This window comes from Pleurodeles waltl, chromosome 3_2 (genome assembly GCF_031143425.1).
Source record: "Pleurodeles waltl isolate 20211129_DDA chromosome 3_2, aPleWal1.hap1.20221129, whole genome shotgun sequence".
In the NCBI taxonomy this organism is placed as follows: domain Eukaryota; kingdom Metazoa; phylum Chordata; class Amphibia; order Caudata; family Salamandridae; genus Pleurodeles; species Pleurodeles waltl.
In genome coordinates this window covers 39,965,903-39,992,955 of record NC_090441.1, presented here as the reverse complement: position 1 = coordinate 39,992,955, position 27,053 = coordinate 39,965,903, and the positions used below count along the sequence as shown (strand labels likewise).

General features: G+C 43.5%; 1 protein-coding gene across 2 annotated transcripts in view; it reads left to right on the top strand.

Annotated features, from left to right (window-relative positions):
* Positions 1–27,053, top strand: part of ZZEF1 (zinc finger ZZ-type and EF-hand domain containing 1) — a 1,404,152-nt gene that overhangs the window by 498,111 nt on the left and 878,988 nt on the right. For both annotated transcript variants that reach the window (XM_069226690.1, XM_069226689.1), the window contains exons 25-27: positions 5,353–5,495; positions 15,331–15,571; positions 25,657–25,736. In XM_069226690.1, coding sequence (XP_069082791.1) covers positions 5,353–5,495; positions 15,331–15,571; positions 25,657–25,736 — 464 coding nt within the window. The remainder of the gene's footprint in view (positions 1–5,352; positions 5,496–15,330; positions 15,572–25,656; positions 25,737–27,053) is intronic.

The window sequence follows — 27,053 nt, the reverse complement described above, 5'->3', positions numbered from 1 at the left end:
TTCTGGATTCATTCGGACTCTTGTGGAAGTATTTACAAGGTGAGGAATGTGCAGATAGAGCATCCACGAGAAAGAGTGTTACGAAAGCTAAGTAACTTGTTTTCTTTTTCTGGTGAAACCCTAAATTGGCTTGCACCACACCAATTATTGAGTGACTCAAGCTTGTTAGGGAACCGAAAATCACTTGAAGGCATTAGAGCACCCCAAAGAAGTAAAAACGTGTTTAAAAAATGTTCTATTAAACATTGTGCTTCCAATTTATTGGACTTATGTAGCAACCCCTTTTCATACCCATGAAAGTTGTAATTTTCAAGTTGCGCAACAGATGCCAAAAAAGCCACTTTAGATATCTGTGCTGCTGTATAGGCAGGCGATTTGATCATTTGAAAAAAATATAGTTTTAAAATTGATTTGAAGTACAATGTTAGCAAAACAAAATGCCCCTCTAATTACTTCTTTAACTTTATCTTTTGCTTTGACCCTCTACTGGATTCCACTGTCATTCAGCTAGGTTTGTAGTATGTAGTGTTTCATTTGTGCCAGTATTTGCCATTGCTCAGCACCAGCTCTTATTTCTGAACACTAGCACATATTGGTGGAAGTCCACCACATGCTGGTGCTATGTGTCTATTTTTAAGTGGAGCATATCAGTAGAGCAACGGTTCTTAAACTGTGGTCCATGGACCCTACAGGTTTGCAGGACTCTTTCAGGGGATCTGCGGACCAATATGATCTTTAACTGTTATCTTCTGTCAATAATTAAATGTATTTTGTCCTAAATAACTATATACAGGTGGTTCCTCATAAGAGGATAATAGTTTAATTAAGTAATAATTACTTGAAGTCTACTTCCACAATGCATTTGATATATGTATTATTAAAATCTATGATGAAGATATGGTTAAAAACAACTGTGAGATGTTAAACACTGTTTTTAGTCCAAGGCTGACTGCTAGTGCAGGACAGAGCATTTTTGAATGCGCAGCCACTGTTTGCAGGCAAACATTCTCTGATCTGAACCAGTAATCAGCTTTTGACTAAAAACACTTTTGAATCACTGCTGATCTTCTAGAAAATAACATGTGTCTGCACACTTAGAGAACCAGTGTTCTAACCTCTTAGTGATTTATGCATGCATACACAGGTGGACTGCCAAAAAAACCTTCCAGGCTGTATGTTCTCGCGTCCCCTGCTTTGCATTGTCAGAAATTCAGACTCCAATCACACTCACTTCTTGTATTATAAAGGGGGCTTTCTTGCACTTTTCAGCAGAGTTTACATTTTTCTACAAGCAGAGTATCTCAAGTATGGAGCATGTACTTTGGCATAATGAGCACATGGTCTTCTAGACTTTATACAGGCACTATCCTTGTCACCTTTCAACACAAATACTCTCCTTGATCTCCTGCTTTGTCTGTGTTTAGGTCAATTATGGCCCTGTCTGTCTGAGGCCTGAATCAATCCAGTTACTACTTCTGTGCTATCACTTCTGCTGAGAGCTCAGAGTTCTCATAATTGTGAATATGACCTGAGTTTTATACCAGTGTGTAGTTCTGCTCATATTTAGACCTGCAGCTTTTCTGTAGAGATTTAAATCATAAGAATGGCTTTGGGGTCTCTGGTGTCCAGCTGTGGTTCAATGGGGTCTACAGAACTCAAAAGGTTTAGAACCACTACAGTAGAACATTTAATTAGTCAATGATCCTTTTTTTGCTTTTTGCAAAAATGCTAACCCTAATACTTCCAGGCTATTCCTACAGTTTGCAATAACTTGGAATAGTCCCAAATCACACACTTAAGTAAGTCATTTTTTGCCTGTTAGCCAATAAAAACTACAAACGTTGTTAAGAACATACAAATACATCACAAATTAATTAATAAAGATTAAAACAGTCTGCCATCAGGGACCTCAAAATAATCCTACCAAAAACCAATGACCCTCCCCATGTAACCTTCAACATTATAGGTACAGGGTACGCATGACGTTAAGACATTTAGCAAATACTTTTTTCACATTACTTTTATATGCGATATTAACATGTAAAGTGCAGCGATGCCAATATTTGACCATGATAGCATCAAAACTAAAATAAAGCGGGATAGAGTGCCAATGGATCCTGGTTCTCTTTGACAGCCCGCTACAACAGTACAGTAATATAAAGTTTGCAGAGCCATATTCTGCGTGCACAATTACGCATATAGTGCAACAGTGCTGATGTTAGATCACAAGAGGATTAGGTCTGAGTATGGCGGGATAGGGAGACAATAGCCCGATTCTCCCTAGCAACCTGCCATCATTTCTAATGTTCAGAAATATGCCCGCCTGGCAGGATAGGGAGTCAGTAAGCACCAGTTCTCACTAGCAGCCCACCAAAACATAAGTGGGCCCACAGACTCTTGACAGAGCCTTTCTTGGAAGAGCCTCTGTTAGCCAGGCTCCTTGAATCCAACTGGATCTGGGAATGCTCCTTGATGAGGGACTTTAGGAACTGCACCAAACGGATGCTAAGCATTTTATTCCTTGGGTCCAGTGACTCAATTACTGCAGACCTACAAGTCCAGGAGGTGGTGGCGGATACGGCATGAATACAGATCACACTATGAACTATAAATGTAGATAAATTGCTGCTTTGCCCTCTGGTATGAAAGCTTTGACTTTTTGCCACTTTCACTTTACACCTTCAGTTTTATGACATCCCAGCTGACATGTGAACCTGCATTTCCTTGTTGCACTGCTTTTATGTGATCTAGTCACCTTATGATGGAGCCTACAAATAAGTCATACTTAATGAATTTTGGACATCTGTATTTAATGGTTCATAATTGCCATTTAAGCCTGCTCTGACTAGAATCTTTTGCTCTACTCCCAGCATTTCTGTAGTTGATGGACTTTGAATGAAGGGGGCATTTCAGTTTTATTTTCTGAAAGTTAAAATAATTGTGACGTGTTAACAAACTTTCTGTATTTTAATGCATTCGTGTTTTCAGTTTTATAAGTGAAGACTTTATTTTATGAAACAGTGGGAGTAGTGGGGATGTTTTTTTTTCATGTCGCTGGACCATTCCTACAGAACCTCTGGAGTAAGCTGAATGTAGTTTAATAAAATTGTTTCAAATCACACACTTGTTTAAATCAATCAATAAGTCAATCTTGTGGAGCTTGACTTGTCACTCAAGAGGGCATCTAGGAGCCGGCAAGGTCCGGTGTCTCAGTCAAAAAACAGGTTTTTAGCATCCTACACAACTCCTGTAGAGTAGGAAGGTCCTGAGGTACAGGGGGAGGCTGTTCTATGCTTTGGCTGCAAGCTGGGAGAAGGAGCGTCGTCCTGCTCTGCTGCGTTGTATGTTGGAGTATGGGCCAGCGCGAGGCAGGCTGTGCAGAGATTTCTGGAGCGCTTGTGGAATCTCAGGCCATGGTTGATGTAGGCGGGTCTGGAGTCATGCAGGGCCTTGAACACATGGGTGAGGAGCTTGAACTGGCATCTCCTATGAACCGAGAGCCAGTGGAGTCTTTTGAGGTGAAGGATGATGGGGATGCGACAAGGAAGATCGTGGATGAGTCTTGTGGCATTCTGGATGGTCTGTAATCTTGGAAGTAGGTGGGCCTCGATTCCCACGTAGAGTGTGTTCCCTAATCCAGTCGACTGATGGCGAGGACTTGGATGATAGTTCGTCTCAAGTTTTGGGGATGCCACTTGAAAATATTTCGTAACATGCACAGGATGAGGAAGAAGGATGGCACTGCGTTGACTTGGGACCTCATGGTGTGTTTGCTGTCCAGGATGATACCGAGTTTCCTGGTGTGCTCAGCTGGCGTGAGAGTGGGCCCATCATCCCAACCCCACCACATGCTCATCGCCAGACTTCACGACCTAGGCATCCAAGGAGACACCCTCAGATGGCTCGCCTCCTTTCTCACTGACGGAACACAAGTCCACCTTCCACCCTTCACTTGCACACCCAAACCCATTATGTGCCGAGTCCTTCAAGGCTCATGACTCAGCACCACCCTCTTCAACATCTACATGTCCCCCCTTGCAGGTATGGTGGTGGCGATATTTGGGGCCTGACATTGGGTTGAGCCAGGTCTCGGTTAGGAAGATGGTGTCAGGTGCGAGAGTGTTAATAGGGTCCCAGACCTTGATAGCATGTCTGCTGAGTGAGGGAGTGTTGAGAAGGGTGCATGCGAGCTGGTGGTGGGTAGTTGGTGTTGCGACTTGAGTGAGCTGGGTATTGCTGAGAGGGGTGCAGGTGAAGTGGTAGAAGGTGCAGGTGAAAGGTCCTACCGTGGCGTGTGGTGCGGCGGTGTAGCAGTGTTTGCATCCAGTTTCAAAGACACGAAGGGCAGTAGAGCTGTAGCTGTGGGTGGTGGTGGGATCAGGGTTCCTGGCACTGGGTGTGATCCATGTGTGGATGAGAGCAGATGGGCCTGCCTTTGGCAGGCCAGCAGCGCGGCTGCCATTAAGTAGGTCGTGGGAGGGGCACTAGGAGGTGGTGGGTGGGGCTGGCAAAAAGGCAGGAAGGGGAGGGGGAAGCGGGAGGAGGCGGGAGAAAGGAGTGGAGAAAGGGTAAAAAGGGGCAGCAGCAAAAGAAGACTAAAAGGGCTGAAAAAGCAAAAAGAGGGCAGAAAATATGAAGAAATAAAGTGAGAACGAATCAATAGGGAAAAGGCTGAAATTGAGAGTAAGAAAAATGGAGTGGGGAGGACTGGTGGGAGCAGCAGCAAAAAAGGCAGGAAAGGGAGTAGGAACAGCAAAGAGGGTGGGAACGAAAGCAGGAAGAGGCTTGAGAAGAGAGTAGCACAGAAGCAGGAAGAGGAAGAGGAAGAAGAATGCAGCTGAAGAGGGAGGGCCTGGAAGAACGTGGATCCTGGATCTGGCCGAGGGCCAACAGTAGGCGGAAAGCTGGTCCTGGAAAGCAGGCAATGCTGGTACTGGTAATTGGCAGCTGTGCTAGATGTTGTGGGTTGCAGTGACAAATGTAAAGACTATAGATAGCAAACATGAAGCTCCGAGCTTTACGTTAGCTCCAGATTTTAATGAGAAAGGTTTAGTAGTTAAAATGATTGCCGCCTTAAAGTGCTCACCCAATGAAGCTCAGGATATAAACTATTGTTTTTAAACTGCAGAAGAAATTAATTAGTTGTTTTCATTAACTACATCTTTGAGGGAACTCTATCATTTAACTAATTCTGAGTGTACTCACTATATAAACCACGCATACATGTGTATGAAAACCTACTTACATGATATATCTTCCTGTGTTAATTTGGAAACTGCTTTTGCTAGAATCATGTGTGCAGTGAATAGGTAAGCCTTGTAATAGAGTTTGCTTGATTTGAATTTGTTTCAGAGTTGGATACTGCTGCAGATGTGCCACCTGCAAAAGTTGCATCAGTTCTTGCTTCTCCTTTATGGAAACCTATTTTTAGGCATCAAATGAACACAACACAGAGTTGGTTTGATAGTACTTCCTGTCATCAGCAAGCTGAAGAGGTATCTCATAAAAAAAATTTATTGTGCTTTTTAATTCTACTGCTTTACTGTCTTTTTCTTGGTTAAAAATTTGTATTTCTTTGACTGACCTTTCATGTAATGCTTGCCAACATCATATGCTTTCTTTATGAAATGTGAAGAGTGATATAAAGCTTTAAAGTATTCTAATTGAACAGTGCATTTCTTCACCAACAATTAATGTTATTGCATTTTTATATTGACTTTACTAATAGTGTCCCACAGAGCCTCCCATACACAAAATATATGCAACCAACACTTTGAAACTGCTCAGTTTGAAACATCAAACTTAAAGGCCCCTCTTTTTTCCTCAGTTCATATAGTGAAGTTAATATACAAGTTAATCCACTCCAGAGGTCACTTGAAGTTTTAAGGGTCTCTCTCAAGACAATACATTCATTTTTATTTGAAGTTAACAGGGGCTCCAGCAAATGTTTCTGAGCTTCAGCAGTAAGTGTAGAAATGTAGCATCTTTCTAGCATAGTTACCCACACTTTTTGCTTGGTGTCAGTGTGTTTAGACTGTAGTACACTGGGGTCCTGCTAACCAGGACCCCAGCATCTGTGCTCTCCCCTCTAAATTTGGTTACATAGTAACTTTTCACCCCACAATTGGCATACTGGTGCACCTGTGTAAGTCCCTAGTATATGGTACTTAGATACCCTGGGCATGGGTACACCAGGGGTCCCCCATGGGCTGCAGCATGTATTGTGCCACCCATGGGGCCCATGCAAACTGTGTCTGCAGGCCTGTCATTGCAGCTTGAGTGAAATGGTGTGTGCATCTTTCACTGTAGATATAAGGCTTGCCTTATATCTCGGTCACTGCACATGGACACTGTAAGCCACCACTGTGGTAGTTTTTTTTTTAGCCCAAGGGTCCTGACTGTACTGCATGGTCCTGACTGTGAGGGCACCCCTGCATGAGCAGAGGTGCCCCTACAAACCCCAGACTCCATTCCCTGGGCTTTGTAAGTGAGCGGGTAGCCATCTTAATGTATGTAGTGGACACTGGTCAACACAAGTAGTCCAACTACATAATGGCTTCTCCAAACCTAGGCATGTTTGGTATCAAACATGTTGGAATCATGCAGCTGCACAGATCCCAGTGTTAGTTGCATTATGCCATGTACTCTGGGAATTCCTTAGAGGATCCCCAGATCTGCCTGTACAACCTTGCAGGGTCTGCCTGCCAGCCCGCTTTGCTGCAGAACCCCAGTCAGTGTTCTGCCCTCCTGCTGCTGAGCCTAATTTGAGCACGGTAAGGCAGATCAATGGGTTTCCTGTAGGAGGGAGGTGTAACCTCCTCTTCTTTAGAAATAGGTGTTTCTGGGTTGTGATTGCCTCTCAGCCCCACCAGACTTCTTTGAAGGGCACATTTGGTGCCCTCCTTGCATAAACCGATTTGCAGCTGTTTAGGAGCCCCTGGTTCCCGCTCTGGCGTAAAACCACAAAAAGGACAGGGGAGTGACCACCCACCTGTCTGCTCCTCCCCTAGGGAGGTGCGCAGAGCTCTGCCAGGTGGCTGGTTGATTCTGCCATTTAAGAAATAAGATGTGAAGAGGCCACTTGGAGCATCTGGATGCTTAGGCCAAGAAGATGACGTCCCTGACCCCCTCTGATCGATGGGTCACTGCAGATAGTGACCAACCCCCTTTTAGGGTTACTTAAAGGCTTCCCCAGGGGTGGGTCTTCAGATTCGTCTAGCTAGTCTGTGCAAGGAAGTCTCTGCACAACATCTACTGCTCATGGTCTCTAAACCGCTGCTGGTCCGCCTTAGGAACTGGAACAAGGCTATATCCAGTTGGGAGTGCTCCTACAGCAACATTGTTTCTCTAGCTCCTCTAGAATTCTACAGCATCCGTAGCTGTGCATCCTCCAGGGTCACAAGGACTCTGTTTGCACCAAGAAGCAAGAAGGAATCTCCCTTGTAGTCAAGGAGTCACTCCCCTGCATCTGCATACCCAATAAGACGACAATGACCGGCTGGTGGATCCTGCTGTCCCATGGACATCGAAAAGCTCTGCAACACAGGTGGTGGTTCTGTGGTCCTCTCCGGGTCCAACTTCTCTTCTGACCAACTTTGGAGACTGTAGGCCCTTGCTGCAGCCACTGGAACGGAGCCGCTCTGCACCGCTACTGTTGCTCTTACCAAGGCTTGTTGACTCTTCCATTAGCAACACAAAAGGATAATGGACAGAGTGCTGAACAATGCACACACTCACCCCCAGTCACAGATCTGGGTTTAATCCATCGTTCTTTTGCTCACCATGCCACCCCAGTTTGGACCCAGCCATATGCAAATCAGTCTTGACCCTGTTCCTCATGGGAACAGTCCAGCCCGAACTGCCAGGCCAGGTCCTCCCTGGACCGGAAACAAGCATCCTGGGGCCGGTTTCGGGGTATCATCATTCATCAGCCAGGCTAACTTGAATCCAGTGGCACAGTGAGCACTGGAACCACGTCTGGGCATACCCTTCCCACTTAGGGCAACTTTAGCAACACAAAAGTATGATGAACGGAGTGCTGAACAATGCAAATACTCACTCCAGTCACAGATCCGCCAGGAGATCTTCAAGCTCCAAGAAGCCCCACCCTCCAGTACTCTGCAATTCTAAGTTCAGCTTCTACTATGTAGCTTCTGTGACGTGGGACTCCTGTTATGTTGTGCTGCTGAGGCCTCCCTGCTACTCCCTTTGCCTACTGCCAGTGGGTCACTCGTGGGGGCTCCAATGATTCTTGCTGGCTCTCCTGCATGCTGAGGGCCAGCCCTGACTCCCCTCCAAGGGTCGAGTCTCCTGGAACTTGCTTGACCCCAAAATCCTTCAAACTTTCTACAACTTCTTCTTGCATTTGCCAGTGCTTGGTGGTGGTCCTGCTGACCACTGACCCTCCTGCAATGTGGCGACCAACATGGGACAGCTCGTGGGTGACTACAAGGATCTTCCTGCATCCCCATTCCGCAGCCGGACTTCTTCCTTCACCGACCTGCGGGAACTTCACCTCCAGGAGGGTGGGCATTGCCTACCTGCACTTCCTGGACATCTGTGAGTGGTCTGGACTCAGTCCCCTTCTTTTTCAGGTTCTTCACGTCTGGAATTCACCCTTGGATTCCACCGACCTGGTGCACGGCTTTACCACTTAGTCATCAGTGACTTTGCATAAGAAAGATCACAAGATCACTACTGACTGTTTGGTACATACTGTAATATTAACTTCAGGTACTTTGAAAGTTTTAGCTTGGGTAGTCAGGGGTCTAGCATAGCCCTTTTCCAAACTTCTTAAAAGTTTAGAACTTTAGAGTAGGTAGCTGCACCACATACACCACATTAGTACCATATCTTTAGTAGGGGAATTCGACCAGACACAGGAGTCTAGGTATGGTGCTCTTAAGTTCAAGGAACTGAGGACCCTGTGTTCAGCTAGGCAACTAATGACAGGTAGAAACCTCTCTAGAGTTGCTCATTCAGGATGACATCCAGAACCCTGATATGGAAAGAGAGATAGATGAGGAGGGTGAGCCACCAGTGTTGGACAAGGAGGTACTTGGTACCTCATCTGACCACACTGGACAGGACCATGAGGATTCCAGAGAGAACATTGAAACTGCAGTGGGCAGTACTGGTAGTACAAGAGGGGGTTGCAGTAGTATGCCCACTTTTTCTCTCCCTGGGGTGGTCAAAAGGGTTCCAGCAGGAGTAAAGCCTCCTCATCCTCATGATGAGCATCAACTGCTGGGTCCACCCACTGCAGCTCAGAAGAGGGATCCTTAGATAGGGGGTTCAGCTTGCTGAAACTTGCAAGAGAAGAGCTCAAGTTGAAAAAGCAGCTAGCTCTTGAGAGAGGGTCCCTAGAGATGGGAAGAGAAAGAAAGAATTTGGGGTTAGAACTCCTTGGTGGCAGCAAAACTCCTTGGTGGCAGCATTTGAGAGTCCAGAGTCAGGGAAGACACCTTTGATTCTAGGAATCTCAGCAGGATAGTCCCTCCTCACAAGTCTGTGGATGACATCCATAGGTGGATTACTGCTTTAGAGAGGACCTGCAAAGTTCAGAAGGTCCCTTCGAGGCAGTGGGAAGCTATTCTGTAGCTCTCGTTTGCAGACAAAGGAAGAGACACACTTTTGGCAGTTAGAGAAGAGGATGCAGACAACTACCAAGTCTTGAAAGAGGCTCTGGTAGAGATTAGTTTGGGCTCACTACTGAGGAGTATAGGATTAAGTTCTGGGAAACTCAGAAGAAGTCCTCTCAAGAATGGGTAGACTTTGTGGGTTGTGCAGTTAAGGCTCTGGAAGGCTGGTTACATGGTAGTAATGTACATGACTATGAAGGGCTGGGCAATCTGATCATGAGAGAGTACATCCTGAATAACTGTGTGACTGACAAACTACAGTACCTGGTGGACTCTGATCTGACCTCTAGTCAAGAATTGGGAAGGAGAGCAGACAAATGGGTTTGCACCAGGGTGGGTACGAACATGCATGGTGGGGGTGAAAAACCTAAAGATAAGAAGAAAGAGTCTTCTACATGTCCACAAAACTCTTCTGGAGCTGGGTTCAAGTCCTCCTCCTCTTCTAACAAGAAACCCTGGTGCTTTTTGTGTAAAGAAAGAGGCCATAGGACAGGTGATAGCAGCTGTCCTAAGAAAAGCACCAAGAGTACTACTACTTCTTCCCCTAGTAGTAGCACTGGCAGTAGTACCATGACCAACGGTGTAGCTGGGTTCACTTCATGGCTATTGCAGTGGACTGTGGCCTAGTCAGAGAAACCACTGAGGCTGTCCTAATTTCATAGGGTGGTATTGACCTTGCCACTCTGGCTGACTGGCCTCCTAATATAAGGAAATACAGGCAGTCCCCCCTCATAAATGGTATTGAGGCAGAAGCTTACAGAGACACTGGTGTCACCTGAGCAAATTCTACTTGGGCACAATTACTAAGTAACCAGTACTGAGAACATCACAAAGTGCCAACCCATAGCAGTTGTTAACTTTAACTGGGGGGAGGGGTTGCTTGCCCTAAAAAGTTGTAGTTTCAGCTTCTATTCCTGTAGAATGTCTTAAGGGCAATGATCTGGAGACCTCAGCCTGGGCTAAAGTGGAGTTACAGCCCCATACAGCAATGCTGGGCATCTCTCAAAGAGTCTTTGTAGCTCCAAGAGCACAGGTCAGAAAAGAGGGAGGACAAGGATCACTGGAGTCTGGAATAATGGCCCAGGAAGCTCCACAAAATGATAGGCAGGAAGGGTGAAAAGTTACTCTCTACCCAGACCTCATGTGAGGGGTTGGTCTCCTCAGAAAGATGATCTTGCCCCTTGTGAGTACCTTGCACCAGAGGCCTGACACAGCAGAGCTCTTGGGTGCCGGAGGACCCTCCAGGTAGAAACTGCGTCTTGAGCAGCAAACCTGCCCTTCCTTTGAAGGCCTCAGAGAGCATGCTGCTGCAGAAGAGGCAGGGGATGTCAGTGGATCCCACAGGATCTACTGGGAAAATGGTCTCCTTTACTCTTAGCCTAGAGACCCCAAGCCTGGTTCTATCAGGAGTTTGGTCATGATCCTGCAGAGGTTTAGGGAGTTCTTATTGGCCCTAGCTCCTGACATTCCCCTTTGCAGGACATCTTGGGCAAAGTAAGACTTGGGACAGACTTGTTCCACACTTTCACTGGCCCCAAATGTCTGAAGAAAGCAAGGGGTTTTGTCGCTCCTGTGTCACCTGCCAAGCCAGTGGCAGGTTTGGTGGCACTACAGTGGCCCCCTTAATCCCACTACCAGTGGTTGGGGTTCCTTTTGAAAGGGTAGGGGTTAACATTGTTGGCCCCCTGACCCTCCTACAGCCTCTGGGAACAGATTTATTCTGCTGGTGGTGGGCCATTCCACCATGTACCCAGAATCCATTCCCCTTAGGACCACTACAGCTCCTGCAGTGGCCAAGGCCCTCCTGGGAATCTTTTCCAGGGTGTGTTTCCCTAAGAAGGTTGTATCCAACAGAGGTGAACACTTCATGCCTGGATACATCAAAGCAATGTGGAAGTACTGTGGTGTAACCTACAAATTCACCACTCCTTATCATCCACAAGGAATTGGGTTGGTTGTAAGATTCAACAAAGGTATGATCATGGGACTCTCAGGAAAAACTCAGAAAGAGATGGGATGTCCTACTACCTTGCCTTCTCTTTGCCTACAGGGAGGTTCCACAGAAGGCAGTGGGGTACAGCCTATTTCAACTTCTGTTTGGACATCCAGTTAGGGGTCCTCTTTGCCTTGTGAATGAGGGATGGGAGCAAACTCTCAAACTCCACAAACAAAACAAGGAAAGCTTATGCAGGTGCTCACAGACAACACCACTGCATGTAGTAACTGCAACAGGAAGGACGAAGTGGGACCTGGGGTCTTGTGCTAGGAGCTTCTCCACCTCTGGAAATGGTTTAACTGCTAAGGAATTTCTCTTGTGTTGAACCACCTTTCAGGATCTTTAAAAGCCAAGGTGGACATTCTCAGCTTGAGGTGGCATATGGTGTCTTCTAGCAGTATTGGGTAACTTTTTGCTACTGCCGAGAGCACACAATGCAGCACTTTTGTGTGTTGGAGTTTCCATGGCAGCAGTCTCTCTGCGACACTTTCCAAAGCCTTTCCTGCTTAGAATTCTGAAGAAGAACTAAAACGACCTGGCCCAAATCATCCTAGTGGCACTGCATTGAACCAGGAGAGTGTAGTACCTGAAACTCCTGGGCATGAACATCTGTAGTCAGATCAAGCTGCCACCACAGGAAGAGCTTCTGTCATAGCAGTAGGGCAGGGCACCTAGACCTGCAAAATGTGCATCTCCATTAGTGGAGATTGAGCAGCAGGAGTTGACCTTCTTCGAACTTCCCCCTGAGGCTGTTGATGTCACCCTGGCAGCAGGGCGTCCCGCGACAAAATCACTGTATGCCAGTCAGACAGATTTGCGGATTGGTGTGGCACTCAACACATGGATCCACTACAAGCTATGTTGTCTGAGGTTTTGTTGTTTGTTTGGTCTGTGGCTTAGCAAGGACTTGCTCTGGGCACTGTTAAAGGCTATTTTTCATCACTTTCAGATTCTTTTGCTGTTGCTGGGTCAGCATCCTTTATTTAAATCACCTGTTGTGATAACAGTTTTGGAAGTTTTGCAACACTTATTTGCTCTAAAACCCTTTGCGATCAAACAATATGACAAACTTAGTTCTAACATTTTTGATGTGCACCACTTTTGAGCTGCTGCATAGTTGTCCATTAAGACTTCTGATGTTGAAGACGATCTTTCTCCTCACCACTACATTGGCTAAGTGTGTGAGTAAGCTGCAGGCTCCTTTTGTCAACGCAACCTTATCAAACATTTTCTACAGATAAGTTTGGATCATGGACCCAAGCTTCCTTTTTGCCTAAAGTTGTCACTCCATTCTATGTCTAGCAGGCTTTCACACTTCCTCCATTCTTTTTTCCAGGTCACCCTTCTAAAGAGGAAGAGAGACTCCATTGTTTAGACCTTAAAAGGAAACTACGTTTTTTGATAGATCGCATATAAGAACTTCGGGTGACCATCAGTTCTTTGTAGGGTTCTCTGGTGCAAAGAAGGTCATAGCAGTGCAAAAATGGGACATCTCCCAGTGGATTGTTCTGTGGATTAATATTTGCTGTGCACTAAAAAATAAACCCCCAGAAGGCTTACAAGCTCATTCCACCAGAGCTAAGGCTGTTACCACTGCTCTGGCATTTCTCAGGCAGCTATGTGGGCATCAGTACATATGGTCACAAAGCACTACTACCTCGACAGCCAGGTCTATTACGAGCTACAGTTTGCATACTCAGTTTTACAGGACTTTTTGGTTTGAGCCAATTCACAGAATTTGTAGTTAGATGTATCCACCAGAAGAACAAGTTACTTACCTTCGGTAATGATCTTTCTGACAGGTGCCCTTTTTAAATGCAGATTATTCACCGACCTTGCATTCCTGTTCTCTGAACTGGACTCTTCATCTAAAAAGTTCCCAATTTAAAGATATATACACACATGTAATGACAATGTGATGATGGGCTCTGCACCTGAGTATGCAAACAGTACAGCCTAAGTGATATACTGACATCTTTGTAGGGGTGCTACCTATATGTGGCTCCACTTCTGGTGCTGAATGACATTTGTGCCAAGCCACACAAGGCCACCTACTGGCATGCAGAAGTACTGCGCTAAAGTTTCCGGATCCAGTCTGACACCCCGGGAATATTCACAAAGTGAGCAATCTGAGGTTATGTAGAGTATCCACCAGAAAGATCGTTGCCAAATGTAAGTATTTTTTTCATTTAGCAGAAACTCTGTATAACAGTATTAATATCCTGATACCACTCCCTCGACCTATGTTTTGATAACTTCTAAATACATACGACTTTCAACTTGTAATAAAAACTTTAACCTTATTGTATAATGCCACTATATCTAATCACTCTTTCTTTTATCACTTTTTCATACCTTTCACACATCCTTTATTTTGAAAAGACAGACATGCCGTCGCCACCAGTGCTTTTACGTGTTTTAATACCTGTTTTGTTGTCTGACTGATGGTGAAATGTAAATGTAGGAATTCTGAGATAATGTATTATTCAGTTATGCTGGATATCACATTTTCACCATGTCTTTGTCACCACTACATAAGCTACCCTTGCCTCTCACCTTTCCAGTTACACTCACACCATTCACTGCCCTATTTCTTAAAGAAATAGCTTAGAAGATATCATTGCACTGTCTCTTCTGATGTTTGATGGCATATCAAAAGTTGAGAAGCACCCGGGAACATGTTAACACATTTTGTTCTCACAATTCATCAAATGGAGTATGTATTGTCAATAAAACTGTGTTCTCTATTCACCCGTGGCTCCTTCACTCATGCAGGAGCATTGCTTAAAATCGCTTTTGTGTTACCTTCAGGTATAAATGTGGCACCCTGATGTGTAAATATTTCAATAATTTTATGAGAATTGTTTTAGATGAAATATTACTATATTTTGCTGATGTAGTTATTGTTGGCTAAGTAACTGTTCCATAATATGTACTCCTACAACTCATCACATTTTAATTGCATTGTTATATAAGCCTGAAATATTGAAAATATATTATCAGTATTGATGATCCAAATTTCACACTTAATTCTGAATTACATTCCTTATCTATTAAAATCATGAAAGATGTTGTGGTCGTTCATTTGGTATAGTGCCCAGTGAAGTTGCAAAGTACCTTCAACTGAGATGTATTGACTTGTATTGCTTTTTTGCCAGGATACAGAGGTAATATGATACCACGTCTGCAGAAATTAATATTATTCAAGAACCTTAAATCAGTTAATTTGATTTCTGAGAGTTCTGCATATTTTTGACCACAACCCCTTATTTTAGCAATGCCAACTACACCAAACCGCAGTGGAAATGATTAAATGTAGGGTTTCTCAGTTTGCTGTCTGTTCGATTCTGGGCTGCTGAGGAAAAACATGGGTAATTTTAGCAAATATGTCCCTTGTACGCTGGCAAATAATCCAGTACCCATAATGCTTAAAGACCACACATGTAGCACTATGTGAGTATCTTTGCTTTAGTTCTTTTACTAGCCTTAAAATAGGATTCTGCTTGTTAATGTCAATTTCTTTGTGACATGTAAAGGCTCTAATTGTTATCTCTTTCCACATCTAAACCTTCTTAGTTATCTCATGTTCAGTAACATTGAAACTTTTTCACACTACCTAGATGTTAAAAGCACTCCTAGATAGAGCCTTAACAAAAATGGATGAGTTAACAGTAAATTGTTACTTTTTTCCAGACTATGAAGTCACATGCAGATGAGTGTCGTAATTTGCTCATTGACTTTGCAAACTCAGATCCCAACAAGGAATACTGTGGCCCTAAATCGGAGATTTTGAAAAGGATTCTGGAGATGTGTAGAAAGAAGCTGCCAAAGTCTGATATAATTGGAGGCTCTGTTGTTGATCAAGCAGTGAATGCCACATTTGCTGCTCTGGTGTATATCACTCCAGACTTATTTTGGAAACTTCAGAAATATGGTAACTGAGTATTACCCTTATTTTACTTGGAACATGTTTTGGATGATTTAGACCTATTGTTTATAAATGTGGAATTTGAGTTTGTTTAATCAGATGGCCAGTTGTAAGGCAAAAATTACCATAAATAGTCCTGTAACAGATTGTACTACAACTTATGGTAAATGGTTAATTGATGATAGTTTGACACAGGGAATGTGCTTTATTTGTATTTTTTAATTGTTGACACCAGGAACTATAAAGGAAGTTTGACCCTTCTGATGCACACCATCGCACATGTATGATGCTCTAGAGATAAATATCTTATAGCCTGTTTTCGTGATACTTTTATGTATATTTCTTATTCTTTTTGCCAATTTACACCCTTCTTTCATGTATTTCCTATTCTTTTTGCCAGTTGACACCCTGTGATTTCCTGTTCAGTATAATGTGAATATCAGCTTTTTAAAATCATTTATAAAGCACAACTGTTGCACTAGAAAATGTTGCAGTTACACATTGTATCTATAAAGTTCTAATTTCAACCAGTTTTTAACATTACATATAAAATTTCCTAGTGTTTGTAATGGAAAGTTTAGATTCTATTAAGGGCACTGAGGTGAGCATAATGCTTTACATTTTTTCACTTATATTTATACACCAGCCTTAAGCACAACAATATCGAACTGTGTTTCTCAGCAGCCTTCTGGAAATTAGGAAGAAAAGCTTTAACCTGCCATTAGTCAGAGTGTCCTTTATAGTCTCTTGCCAACACTTATGCCCCTTTTTTCTTTATGGGACAGTTGTGGTCCCAAATCTTCAGATCATTTTGGTGTGGAAGTTTCATTTCCTGTAGTGAGAAAATATAATCACTGTTCCTTGTTCCTATAAAATATCTCTTCAAAGATGTTATTAAATTGTAACAAGCCATTCACTTTTCAATTTAATATCATTAATATGAAGTTCATTAGACAATAAATGAATAAAAATCAATAAAATGGGTAAATACCTAAGCAATACACTGTAATAGCCTCTGACAACCCATAGTGTATTATTCCTGTATAGTGTGAGGGTACAGTCAGCCTTGCTCATTGAACAGGGTAGTGCTTACGTCAGTGCCCTTAATAGAATTGAAACTTTCTGGAAGCTGAAAGCTATGACATTTTATATTCTGTGCCAGGACCAGAGCTCAAGATTATGTTCGTTCAAAGCTTAACCACCTGTGTCAGCATATCCACGAATGGCTTAAAGTAAAACCTTTTAAAGGTAAAATCCATAGACTATCATCAAAAAACAAATAGGAACTCTGAAAGTGGGAGATTTGGAGATGAAAAAAACAACCTGGTCCTGAGTATAATACTCCCATCAATATCACAAAAACAAAGGATACACAGTTCCAATAAAGAGAAAGGACAAATATGATCCCTGCCGTATCCCAGGGGCAAGAAAAGGAAGTCTCTGAGATCTAAATATACTGGAACAAAAGCCCTCTCTCACCAGTAGGAGACATGCTTCAAAATGCCGGTTTGATGTGGATTGGATTGGTACCAATCCAATTTACATCAAACAGGCATTTTCCTACAATAAAAGAACTCCGGCAGAGAGCCCCCTTTGTGGGGCCCGTCAGGCATTACAGTGCCTGACGAGGAGCATAGCCCAATGATGAAGCATGTCACCTACTGGTGAGTGAGGGCTTTTGTTCCAGTATATTTAGATCCCAGAGACTTCCTTTTCTTGCCCCTGGGATTCGGCAGGGATCATATTTTTCCTTTCCCTTTATTGGAACTGTGTATCCTTTGTTTTTGTGGTAATCCATAGACTAGCCTGCATCATTGAGTATGTGTTCCAGGCTTGCGTCATGCATGAAAGCTTTAGAAGCCATAGCTCCATGGGCAAAGTGTGCTTGAAAATTGATGTTTCTATTCCCGCTTCCTGCATAGTCCATTTGACCCATCTTGATTTATTACAAGTGGAGGCCACCTTATACGACTTGCTGACTGAGATTAGAAATAGTAGTTCACCCAGAGGATGTCACTACTCAGTTATGCTTTTGTAAGCCTTAACTTATCTAGCCACACACAGAGTATCATCAAAGGCCGAGTACGAGACCACCTTGGAATTTTCTCCTGGGAAGATTTAAAGTAACCCCATCCGGGTTAAATACTATACCAATCGTATGCAAGACTCTGACATTGAAGATTTTTCTTCAGGAGATAATGTATAGCCACATGGCTAGTTTGCCCGTTAACGCCTTCTTGGAGACTCCATCCACTTCCCAAAGAGAGATGAATATCTGAGTTCTGGAGGAAGGGATATATGAATTCCACAAGCGTGCTTCCTGACTAATGAGGATTTCCCCAAGAGGGTAACCATCCATTTGAGTATGACCAGCTGACATGACCAAACTTAAGGTGTTTACCGACCAGTCTTTCTGTACAACAAGAAGTTTAATATGTGCACGTCCCTCTGTAAAGACCAACCCATCCATTACGTCTAGGCCTATTTTTATTGTTTAACTGTTCCATCTGCCTAGGCCTGTGAGAGGAGCATTTGAGCATGTTGTAGAAGTCCAGCAACTTTCCACCATTCCTTGTAATCCTCCAAACCATGGGATGTTTCCCGTTCATTACAAGGTGGTTCCCTAGTGGATTCAGAAGAAGCTTCTGAAGCAGGTGGAGACAGATTGGAGAATCCCAAAAAGGTTCCTTCACAACTAGCTACTACAATTGAGACCTCCATGTCAGTGTTATGATTACTATGTCCGCCTCCTGACCTGAGCTGATAGTCTTGTGTTCATTTAAAATATGGGGGTAATGCATGCCCGCCTCTTGATTCCAGTCTTAGAGAAAGGAGTCAGTCGTAGCTACATTCGGATCCAGCCTCCAGCTGAAATACTTGTTCTCTTAATGATCCAGTCTTGAGGTAAACAGGTCTACAGAGCAGCAGCCCATCTATACTCTATCTTCCTGAAGACATCTGGTTCTAGTTTCCAGGGGGTCATGTCCTTTGAGTGTCCTGAATGCCAATACACCAAGTTGCTGGCTTGTCCAGGAGATACTCCACCATCGCAGAAATTGTTTTCTGCGTGCAGAAGTGCTAAACGATCTTGCCAGGTCTGATAGGATCTTGATACCCCTAGGTATTTGATGTAACACACTGCTGAGATGTTGTTCATCTTCAACAAGATGGAACATTTTAATTTCTCCTTGATCCAGCACTGTGCCACGAATGAGCCTGCCCATAGTTCCAGATAGTTGATGTGCAGTTGTGGTTCTTGAGGTGACCACTTTCCTCTTGTTGACAATGCTCCACATAAAGAGTGGAGAATTATTTAAAAAATAAAAAAAAAATCTGTGCAACCCAATAAACCCCCATGAGAGCTTTGTTCTGTATATACAGCAACAAAGGTAATGCAAACAAGGGGGTCATTCACCAGACATACATTGCACAATAATTGTTACCACAAAATTAGGCATTCAGTACGAACCCTATTGGTGTTTATCCAGTTTTGTATAAGCTTTTACTTGAGAATAGCAAGAGAGAAAAAGAACAAAATTAAATAGTTAAACAAAAAAAGTTAAGAGGAGGCATATATATATATATATATATATATATATATATATATATATATATATATATATATATATATATATATATATATATATATATATATATATATATATATATATATATATATGTTCGATGGCATGTGTAGCTGCAGATACACTTGCTGTGCACTGTTCCCGCCATCTAGTGTTGGGCTCGGAGTGCTACAAGTTGTTTTTCTTCAAAGAAGTCTTTTCGAGTCACGGGAACAAGTGACTCCTCCCTTTCTGCTCCATTGCGCATGGGCATCGACTCCTGTTTTGTTTCCGACATCGGGTTCGGATGTGTTCCTCTTCGCTCCGTGATTGGAATCGGGAAAGTATTAAAATCATCGAAAATCCGTCAGTATTGTTGCGTTCGGGAATGATCTTCTATCGATACAACGGCACCGACTAGACAACCGCTTCGGCGGCCCTTCGGGGCTTCCGCGCCCAGCCGAGGCCTGGTTGGCCCGACCACACCTCTTGTTGAAGCCTCATGGACCGGACCGCCTTCCGTTTCTGTCTGACGTGCCACGCCAAGTATCCTTATACAGACCAGCATTGGGTCTGTAACCTGTGTCTGTCACCGGAGCACAGAGAGGATACCTGCGAGGCCTGCAAGGCCTTTCGGTCGAAAAAGACCTTGAGAGATCGGAGGGTGAGGCGATTACAGATGGCGTTTAAATCGTCGCAACACCTCGACGTCGAGGAGGAGGAGATTGCTATCTCCATCCAGGGATCGGAATTGGATGACGCCGATGGAGACTGACCGCCGACAGCGGGCCAAAAAGTGAGTACGCCTGCCCCGACCCAACCCCAAAGTCAGCCATAAAAGCAAAAGGCCTCGGGATGCCACTGCCTGAAGGCCATGGCTCGACCCACAAAGAAAGCGGTGACCAAGCAACACCTTCGGCACCGAAGAAGGCCAAAATCGTGCCGAAGTCTTCCGACTCGAGTCGAGATACCGGCGTCGAAAAAAGTCGACATCGACTGGTCGAAACCAGCAAGCCTCAAAAAGAGCCTTTCGGAGCCGAGGCCAACCATTACCATGGGTATTTCGGTGCCGAGAAAGCCGGCTTCGGAGCCGAAAAAGGCCTCTTATACAGAGGAACATGGGCTCTCCAAATAGCTGAAGGAGAGGCACAGGTTTGAAGAGGAGCTGGATATTGAAGAGTTTGATCACACTCAACCAAGATTACAGGTCCAGAAGGATACTGGAAGGATTCAAACTGTCCCTCCTCTCAAATTTAAGAGGAAATTCGCTTTTCAAACACAGGCAGAGACTGAAACTGATCAGCCAAGAGCAAAAGTGGCTAGAGAGAAGTCACCAACTCGACATTTCTCGCCAGAAATATCGCCACCACATTCGCCACAAAGGACAAGATCGCCATTTGGCACGCCATCTGCACAGTCACCTACACATACTGTGCAAACACAGGATGATGTAGATCTCTGGGACCTTACGACCCCCCGGTTTCAGACAATAGCCCTGAGTGCTACCCCTCAAAGCCATCTCCTCCAGAGGATAGCACCTCCTATACACAAGTCCTGGCCAGAGCTGCAACATTCCATAATTTCACTATGCACTCGGAACCATCGGAGGATGACTTTCTTTTCAATACCCTGGCGTCCTCGCATGCGTCATACCAAAGCCTGCCCATGCTACCGGGCATGCTTAAGCATGCACAACAAGTCTTTCAAGAGCTGTTCAATGGAAGAGCCATCACACCGCGGGTGGAAAAAAAGTACAAACCACCCCCGTCGTACCCTGTGTTCATTACACAGCAGCTCCCTCCGGACTCTGTAGTGGTTGGGGCCGCAAAGAAACATGCAAACTCGCGATCATCAGGGGATGCACCACCTCCTGATAAAGAAAGCCCCAAGTTTGACGCAGCGGGGAAGAGAGTGGCGTCACAAGCTGCCAACCAATGGCGTATCGCCAATTCACAGGCCCTCCTCGCCCGTTATGATCGAGCCCAGTGGGATGAAATGAATTATATCATTCAGCATCTACCGAAAGAATATCAGAAACAGGCTCAACAGGTGGTTGAGGAAGGACAAGCCATCTCCAACAACCAGATCTGTTCGGCACTGGACTCCGTTGACACCGCCGCAAAAACTGTAAACACGGCAGTCACAATCAGGAGACATGCTTGGCTACGAAGTTCAGGATTCAAACCTGAAATACAGCAGGCAGTATTAAACATGCCGCTTAACCAGCAACAACTATTTGGGCTGGAGGTGGACAACGCCATCGAAAAAATGAAGAAGGACACTAACACAGCCAAAGCCATGGGCGCGCTCTACTGTTCCCAGTATAGGGGTACATTTAGAAAGCCACAATTAAGGGGAGGTTTTAGACAGCAACCCTCAGAGACATCCACCTCTCAAACAAAACCCACCTACCAGTCCCAATACCAGAGAGGGGGGTTTCGTGGTTCATTCAGGGGACAATTCCCAAGATCAAGGGAAAGCTTCAGCCTACCAAGCAGACCCCCGGTAACAAACAGTGACTTCAATGTCACACTTCCCCAACACACATCACCAGTAGGGGGGAAGATTAACACACTACCACAAAAATTGGTCAGACATAACCATGGACATATGGGTTCTATCAATTATCCAACATGGTTACTACATAGAGTTCACACATTTCCCTCCAGATGTTCCCCCAAGAGCGCACAAACTGTTGGCACAACATCTAGACCTGTTACAAATAGAGGTACAAGCACTATTAACAAAACAAGCCATAGAACTAGTACCTCACCACAAAAAGGAACAGGGGTTTACTCCCTATATTTCCTTATTCCCAAAAAAGACAAAACACTAAGACCAATTTTAGATCTCAGGACATTAAACCTCTTCATCAAATCAGAACATTTCCACATGGTCACACTACAAGTTGTAGTTCCCTTACTAAAACATGGAGAATACATGGCAACACTGGATCTAAAAGATGCGTATTTCCATATACCCATCCATCCATCTCACAGGAAATACCTCAGATTTGTCATACAGGGCAAACATTATCAATTCAAAGTACTGCCCTTCGGGATAACAGCAGCGCCCAGAGTATTTACAAAATGCCTCACTGTAGTAGCAGCTCATATAAGGAGACGTCACTTGCACGTATTCCCATATCTTGACGATTGGCTAATAAAAGCCAACACTCAACTCCGGTGTCAAAATCACATGCAGTATGTAATAGATACCCTACACAAACTAGGTTTTTCTATAAATTACCAAAAATCTCACTTGTAACCATCCCAACTACAACAATATTTGGGAGCATCACTCAACACACAAAGAGCAATTGCCACTCCAAGCCCACAGAGAGTTCAATCGTTTCAAACTATGGTGTCAAACATACAACCAAATCACCAGTACACAGTCAGATTTGTCATGAAACTACTAGGCATGATGTCCTCATGCATCGCTATTGTCCCAAACGCACGGCTACACATGCGGCCCTTACAACAGTGCCTAGCAAAACAATGGACACAGGCACAGGGTCAACTTCAGGATCTGGTGTTGATAGACCGCCAAACACACTTTTCGCTTCAATGGTGGAACCCTGTAAATTTAAACAAAGGGCGGCCATTTCAAGACCCGGTGCCTCACGCCATTATCACAACAGATGCTTCCATAATTGGGTGGGGAGCACACCTCAACAGTCACAATATACAAGGACAATGGGACAATCAACAAAAACAACTACACATAAATCACTTAGAACTACTAGTGGTCTCCCTAGCACTGAAAGCTTTTCAACCCCTTCTAGTCCACAAACACATTCTTGTCAAAACAGACAATATGACAACAATGTACTATCTAAACAAACAGGGGGGACACACTCGTCACATCTGCCTCCTAGCACAAGAAATCTGGCATTGGGCAATTCACAACAACATTCACCTGATAGCTCAATATATACTAGGCATTCACAATCAGTTAACCGACAATCTCAGTCGAGATCACCAGCAAACTCACGAGTGGGAAATGCATCCCCAGATTCTACAGGATTACTTCTTATCGCTGGGGGACACCAGACATAGATCTGTTTGCACACCCTCAGTCCAAGGCAAATGCTCTGTGGATCAATTGGTCAGGTATATTTGCTTACGCTTTTCCCCCTCTCCCACTCATTCCTTTCCTAGTCAACAAACTAAGTCAAAGCAAACTCAAACTAATACTCATAGCACCAACGTGGGCTCGCCAACCGTGGTACACCACACTGTTGGACTTCTCAGTAGTACCTCACATCAAACTCCCAAACAGACCAGATCTGTTAACACAAGACAAACAACAGATCAGACACCCCAATCCAGCATCGCTCAACCTAGCAATCTGGCTTCTGAAGCATTAGAATTTAAACCTTTCAAATGAGTGTATGGAAGTTATTAAACAGGCAAGAAAACCGACAACAAGGCATTGTTATGCTAATAAATGGAAAAGGTTTGTTTTCTACTGTCAAGCAAACCAAATCACACTGTTCGATGCCTCCATAAAAACATTGTGAGTTACTTACTACACCTACAAAAAGCAAATCGCACATTTTCTTCCATCAAAATTCATCTCACTGCAATCTCTGCTTACCTGCAGATTAAACATACAAAGTAACTTTTTAGAATCCCAGTCATTAAAGCCTTTATGGATGGGCTAAAAAGGATCATACCTCCAAGAACCCCACCAGTACCCTTGTGGAGTCTTAATATTGTACTTACACGAATCACAGGCCCACCTTTTGAACCCATGCATTCTTGCCAAATCCAATTCTTGACTTGGAAGGTAGGATTTCTAATAGCCATCACTTCACTACGAAGAGTTAGCGAAATACAGGCGTTCACTATCGAAGAACCATTTATACAAGTACACGAACATAAAGTGGTTCTCCGCACAAATCCAAAATTTCTGCCAAAAGTAATTTAACCGTTTCATCTAAACCAAACTGTAGAGCTCCCAGTCTTCTTTCCACAGCCAGACTCCGTAGCAGAAAGAGCACTGCATACATTAGATATAAAGAGAGCACTAATGTATTAAATAGACAGAACACAGTCATTTCGAAAAACTAAGCAATTGTTTGTTGCTTTCCAAAAATCCCATGCTGGTAACCCTATATCCAAACAGGGCATAGCCAGATGGATAGTCAAATGCATACAGACCTGTTACCTTAAAGCTAAAAGAGAGTTACCCATTACGCCAAAGGCTCACTCCACTAGAAAGAAAGGAGCAACCATGGCCTTTCTAGGTAACATACCAATGACGGAGTTTACCAAACATTACTGTGTAGATGTGTTAGCAACACAACAAGCCACAGTAGGACAGGCTGTACTAAGAACATTATTTTAAACGACTTCAACTCCTACAGGCTGACCACTGCTTTGGGGAGGATTACTGCTTTGTAGTCTATGCACAGCATGTGTATCTGCAGCTACACATGCCATTGAACGGAAAATGTCACTTACCCAGTGTACATCTGTTCGTGGCATGTTGCGCTGCAGATTCACATGCGCCCTCCCACCTTCCCGGGAGCCTGTAGCCGTTTAAGTTTCATTAAAATTGTATATATGTAAATAAACATTCCTTTAACACAAACTATGTATATCTATTCTATTGCATGGGCATCTTTAGTATCCTCATTCTACCACTCCTACCTCACCCTATGCGGGGAACACAATCTAAAATCTTTTTATCCTCTGAGCTGCAGGCATGCAGAAAACTGTAGTCTCCTATTGCTCAATTTAAAGGAGACATGAACAAGCGACATGTATAGTAGTATAGCATTACAGATTTTCTGGATTGCGCTTCGATTTTCACAATCATTAGGGTTAGAGTGGTTCACACATTATTTGTGAATAAGTTCTAATAAGGCCTTATATATTGTGTAAACATGCTGGATTGCTGATTTGTTGTTGTTGACTGTTATAAAAGGGAGATACCTTGAAGGTAATATATGAATATTAGAGTTGGGCAGGACAAGCTGTGTTTTATTTTGCGGAATTCTGCAGATTTACATGGAAACTCTTCAAGATTCCACGTAGTTCTGCAAGTGGTTGGAAATGGTCAAGTTGCGCTGTCTGTACTGATTGTTTTAGCGCCAAAAGTTTGTTCTGTGATGAAAAATCCATGCCAGCGGCACCATGCAATGCATCAGAGGGTGCTGCTGCTCAAGTAGTTTTTTTACTCGATGGCAGCTTTCTCAGTGCAAATGGTTGCGACCACCCATTGGGAAAATTTTGTTGGGTACTCTCCTAGCCCCGAAAATCATGCTGGGGATGCCAATTCTCGCTCGCCAACTTACTGTTGATGAACCGCATGCAATAAAAAAACTGTCATGAGGCAGTCGGTGGAATTCGGCCAGAAGTCCGCATTACTTGAGTAACACGGAGTGGCCAAAACTCTGCTTGCGGTGCAGAATTCTTCACCCACCCCTAATAGATATATATATAAATGCATGTACGTAAATATAGTTTCCTTGTCTCCGAATGAATACTGACTTAAAACCTTCTCATTTTTGTATAGTGTGCAATGAGGACTACTTTGCTTTGAGCGAGGAATTTGAGCAAGTTTATTCTCTTGCTGATGGAATTAGAATATGGATGGTAAGACACATTTCTGTGTTGAATAATTGCTGTAGTTTGTAGATCAGAATCCATGTATTGTGATGTGTTAAACATGTTTATTTTTCATCTTGTTGAAGCAGTGAACCATAAAATATATTTCTGATACTGGAGTTCTGTTAAAATTCTGGAAAGCTTTTTCTATATTCCAGTACAGCTGGCGGTTGACATTGCTTAGCTTCATTTGCATGTTTGATGCACTGCAAACGTAAAAAAAACATATTTGAATCCAAAAGTGCTAGTGTGAAATAGAGAAGTAGAGATCTTTTGTAATGATAAGTAACTTTCTGCAAGACTTTAACAAATCCATTCCAAGGCAATCTTTCCAGCCAGATGAATTTACAGCTCACTCAGATTCTTTTTCTAAGGGGGAAGTGCTTTTTGAAAAGATCTGTCTAACAGATAAGGTGTTGGGCACTGCAAGATGGGTTCTCTGCCTTTACCTCTATTATACTCCTGTCCTTATGCAACAGGATAATCTATGGGTTCTGTGTACAGTTAAGTGTTGCTACCAAAAATGCTTTGAAATTAAATTTAAAAGTGCTGTATGGGGGCCCTCCATAATACCATCAGGAGAATAACTTCAACAGCGTCTGGATCTACATACAGGTCAGTACCTTTTTCTTCTTGATGGATAGCTTGTATGGGTACTTGTTTGATTGATTGAACTGTCTCCTCTCGGCATAAAGCCATGTGTAAAAGATAACACAACATTTCAGGAAAGTCTAAAAAGTCTAACATCCATTTTATGTGTTTAATACAGAAATAGCAGGCATCAAAGCGTAACAGTGTGCAGCAGATGCTGTTTAAACAGAGCAGAGCTTCCTCCCTGAATCACTTGGAGCATGTAATGCTAAACACCACACTTTCGGTGCAGTGTTTTAGCTAATGGAAACAAGAAAATGTAATCAAAACCATTACTAAATGAAACTAAATAATGAGCTGTCGGCAAGGTCTTTTCATGATAAAGAATGTGAGAAGCCCTTGAAGAATAGATGCGGAAGCTGCAAATAAGCACTGACTCCATTACTTTCCAAAATTTACAGTTAGGGGTGCTGATCTTCAAATCAAGGCTGTTGTCACTAAATAGTAGGCAATTGTACAACACTAAATAAAATGGCTTTGCTGCATAGAAAATCTATGAAACCTAGTAGATATACTAGGATGAGTATGCTCGGCAGGTCAGTATAAAAATCACACCACTCTAATAAGTGTGAAAAATTGATTTGTTGGTTGACTGGAGTATGAGCCCTAGTGAAGCAACAAATACAATCTCTTGCAGGGTAAACCACAAACAGT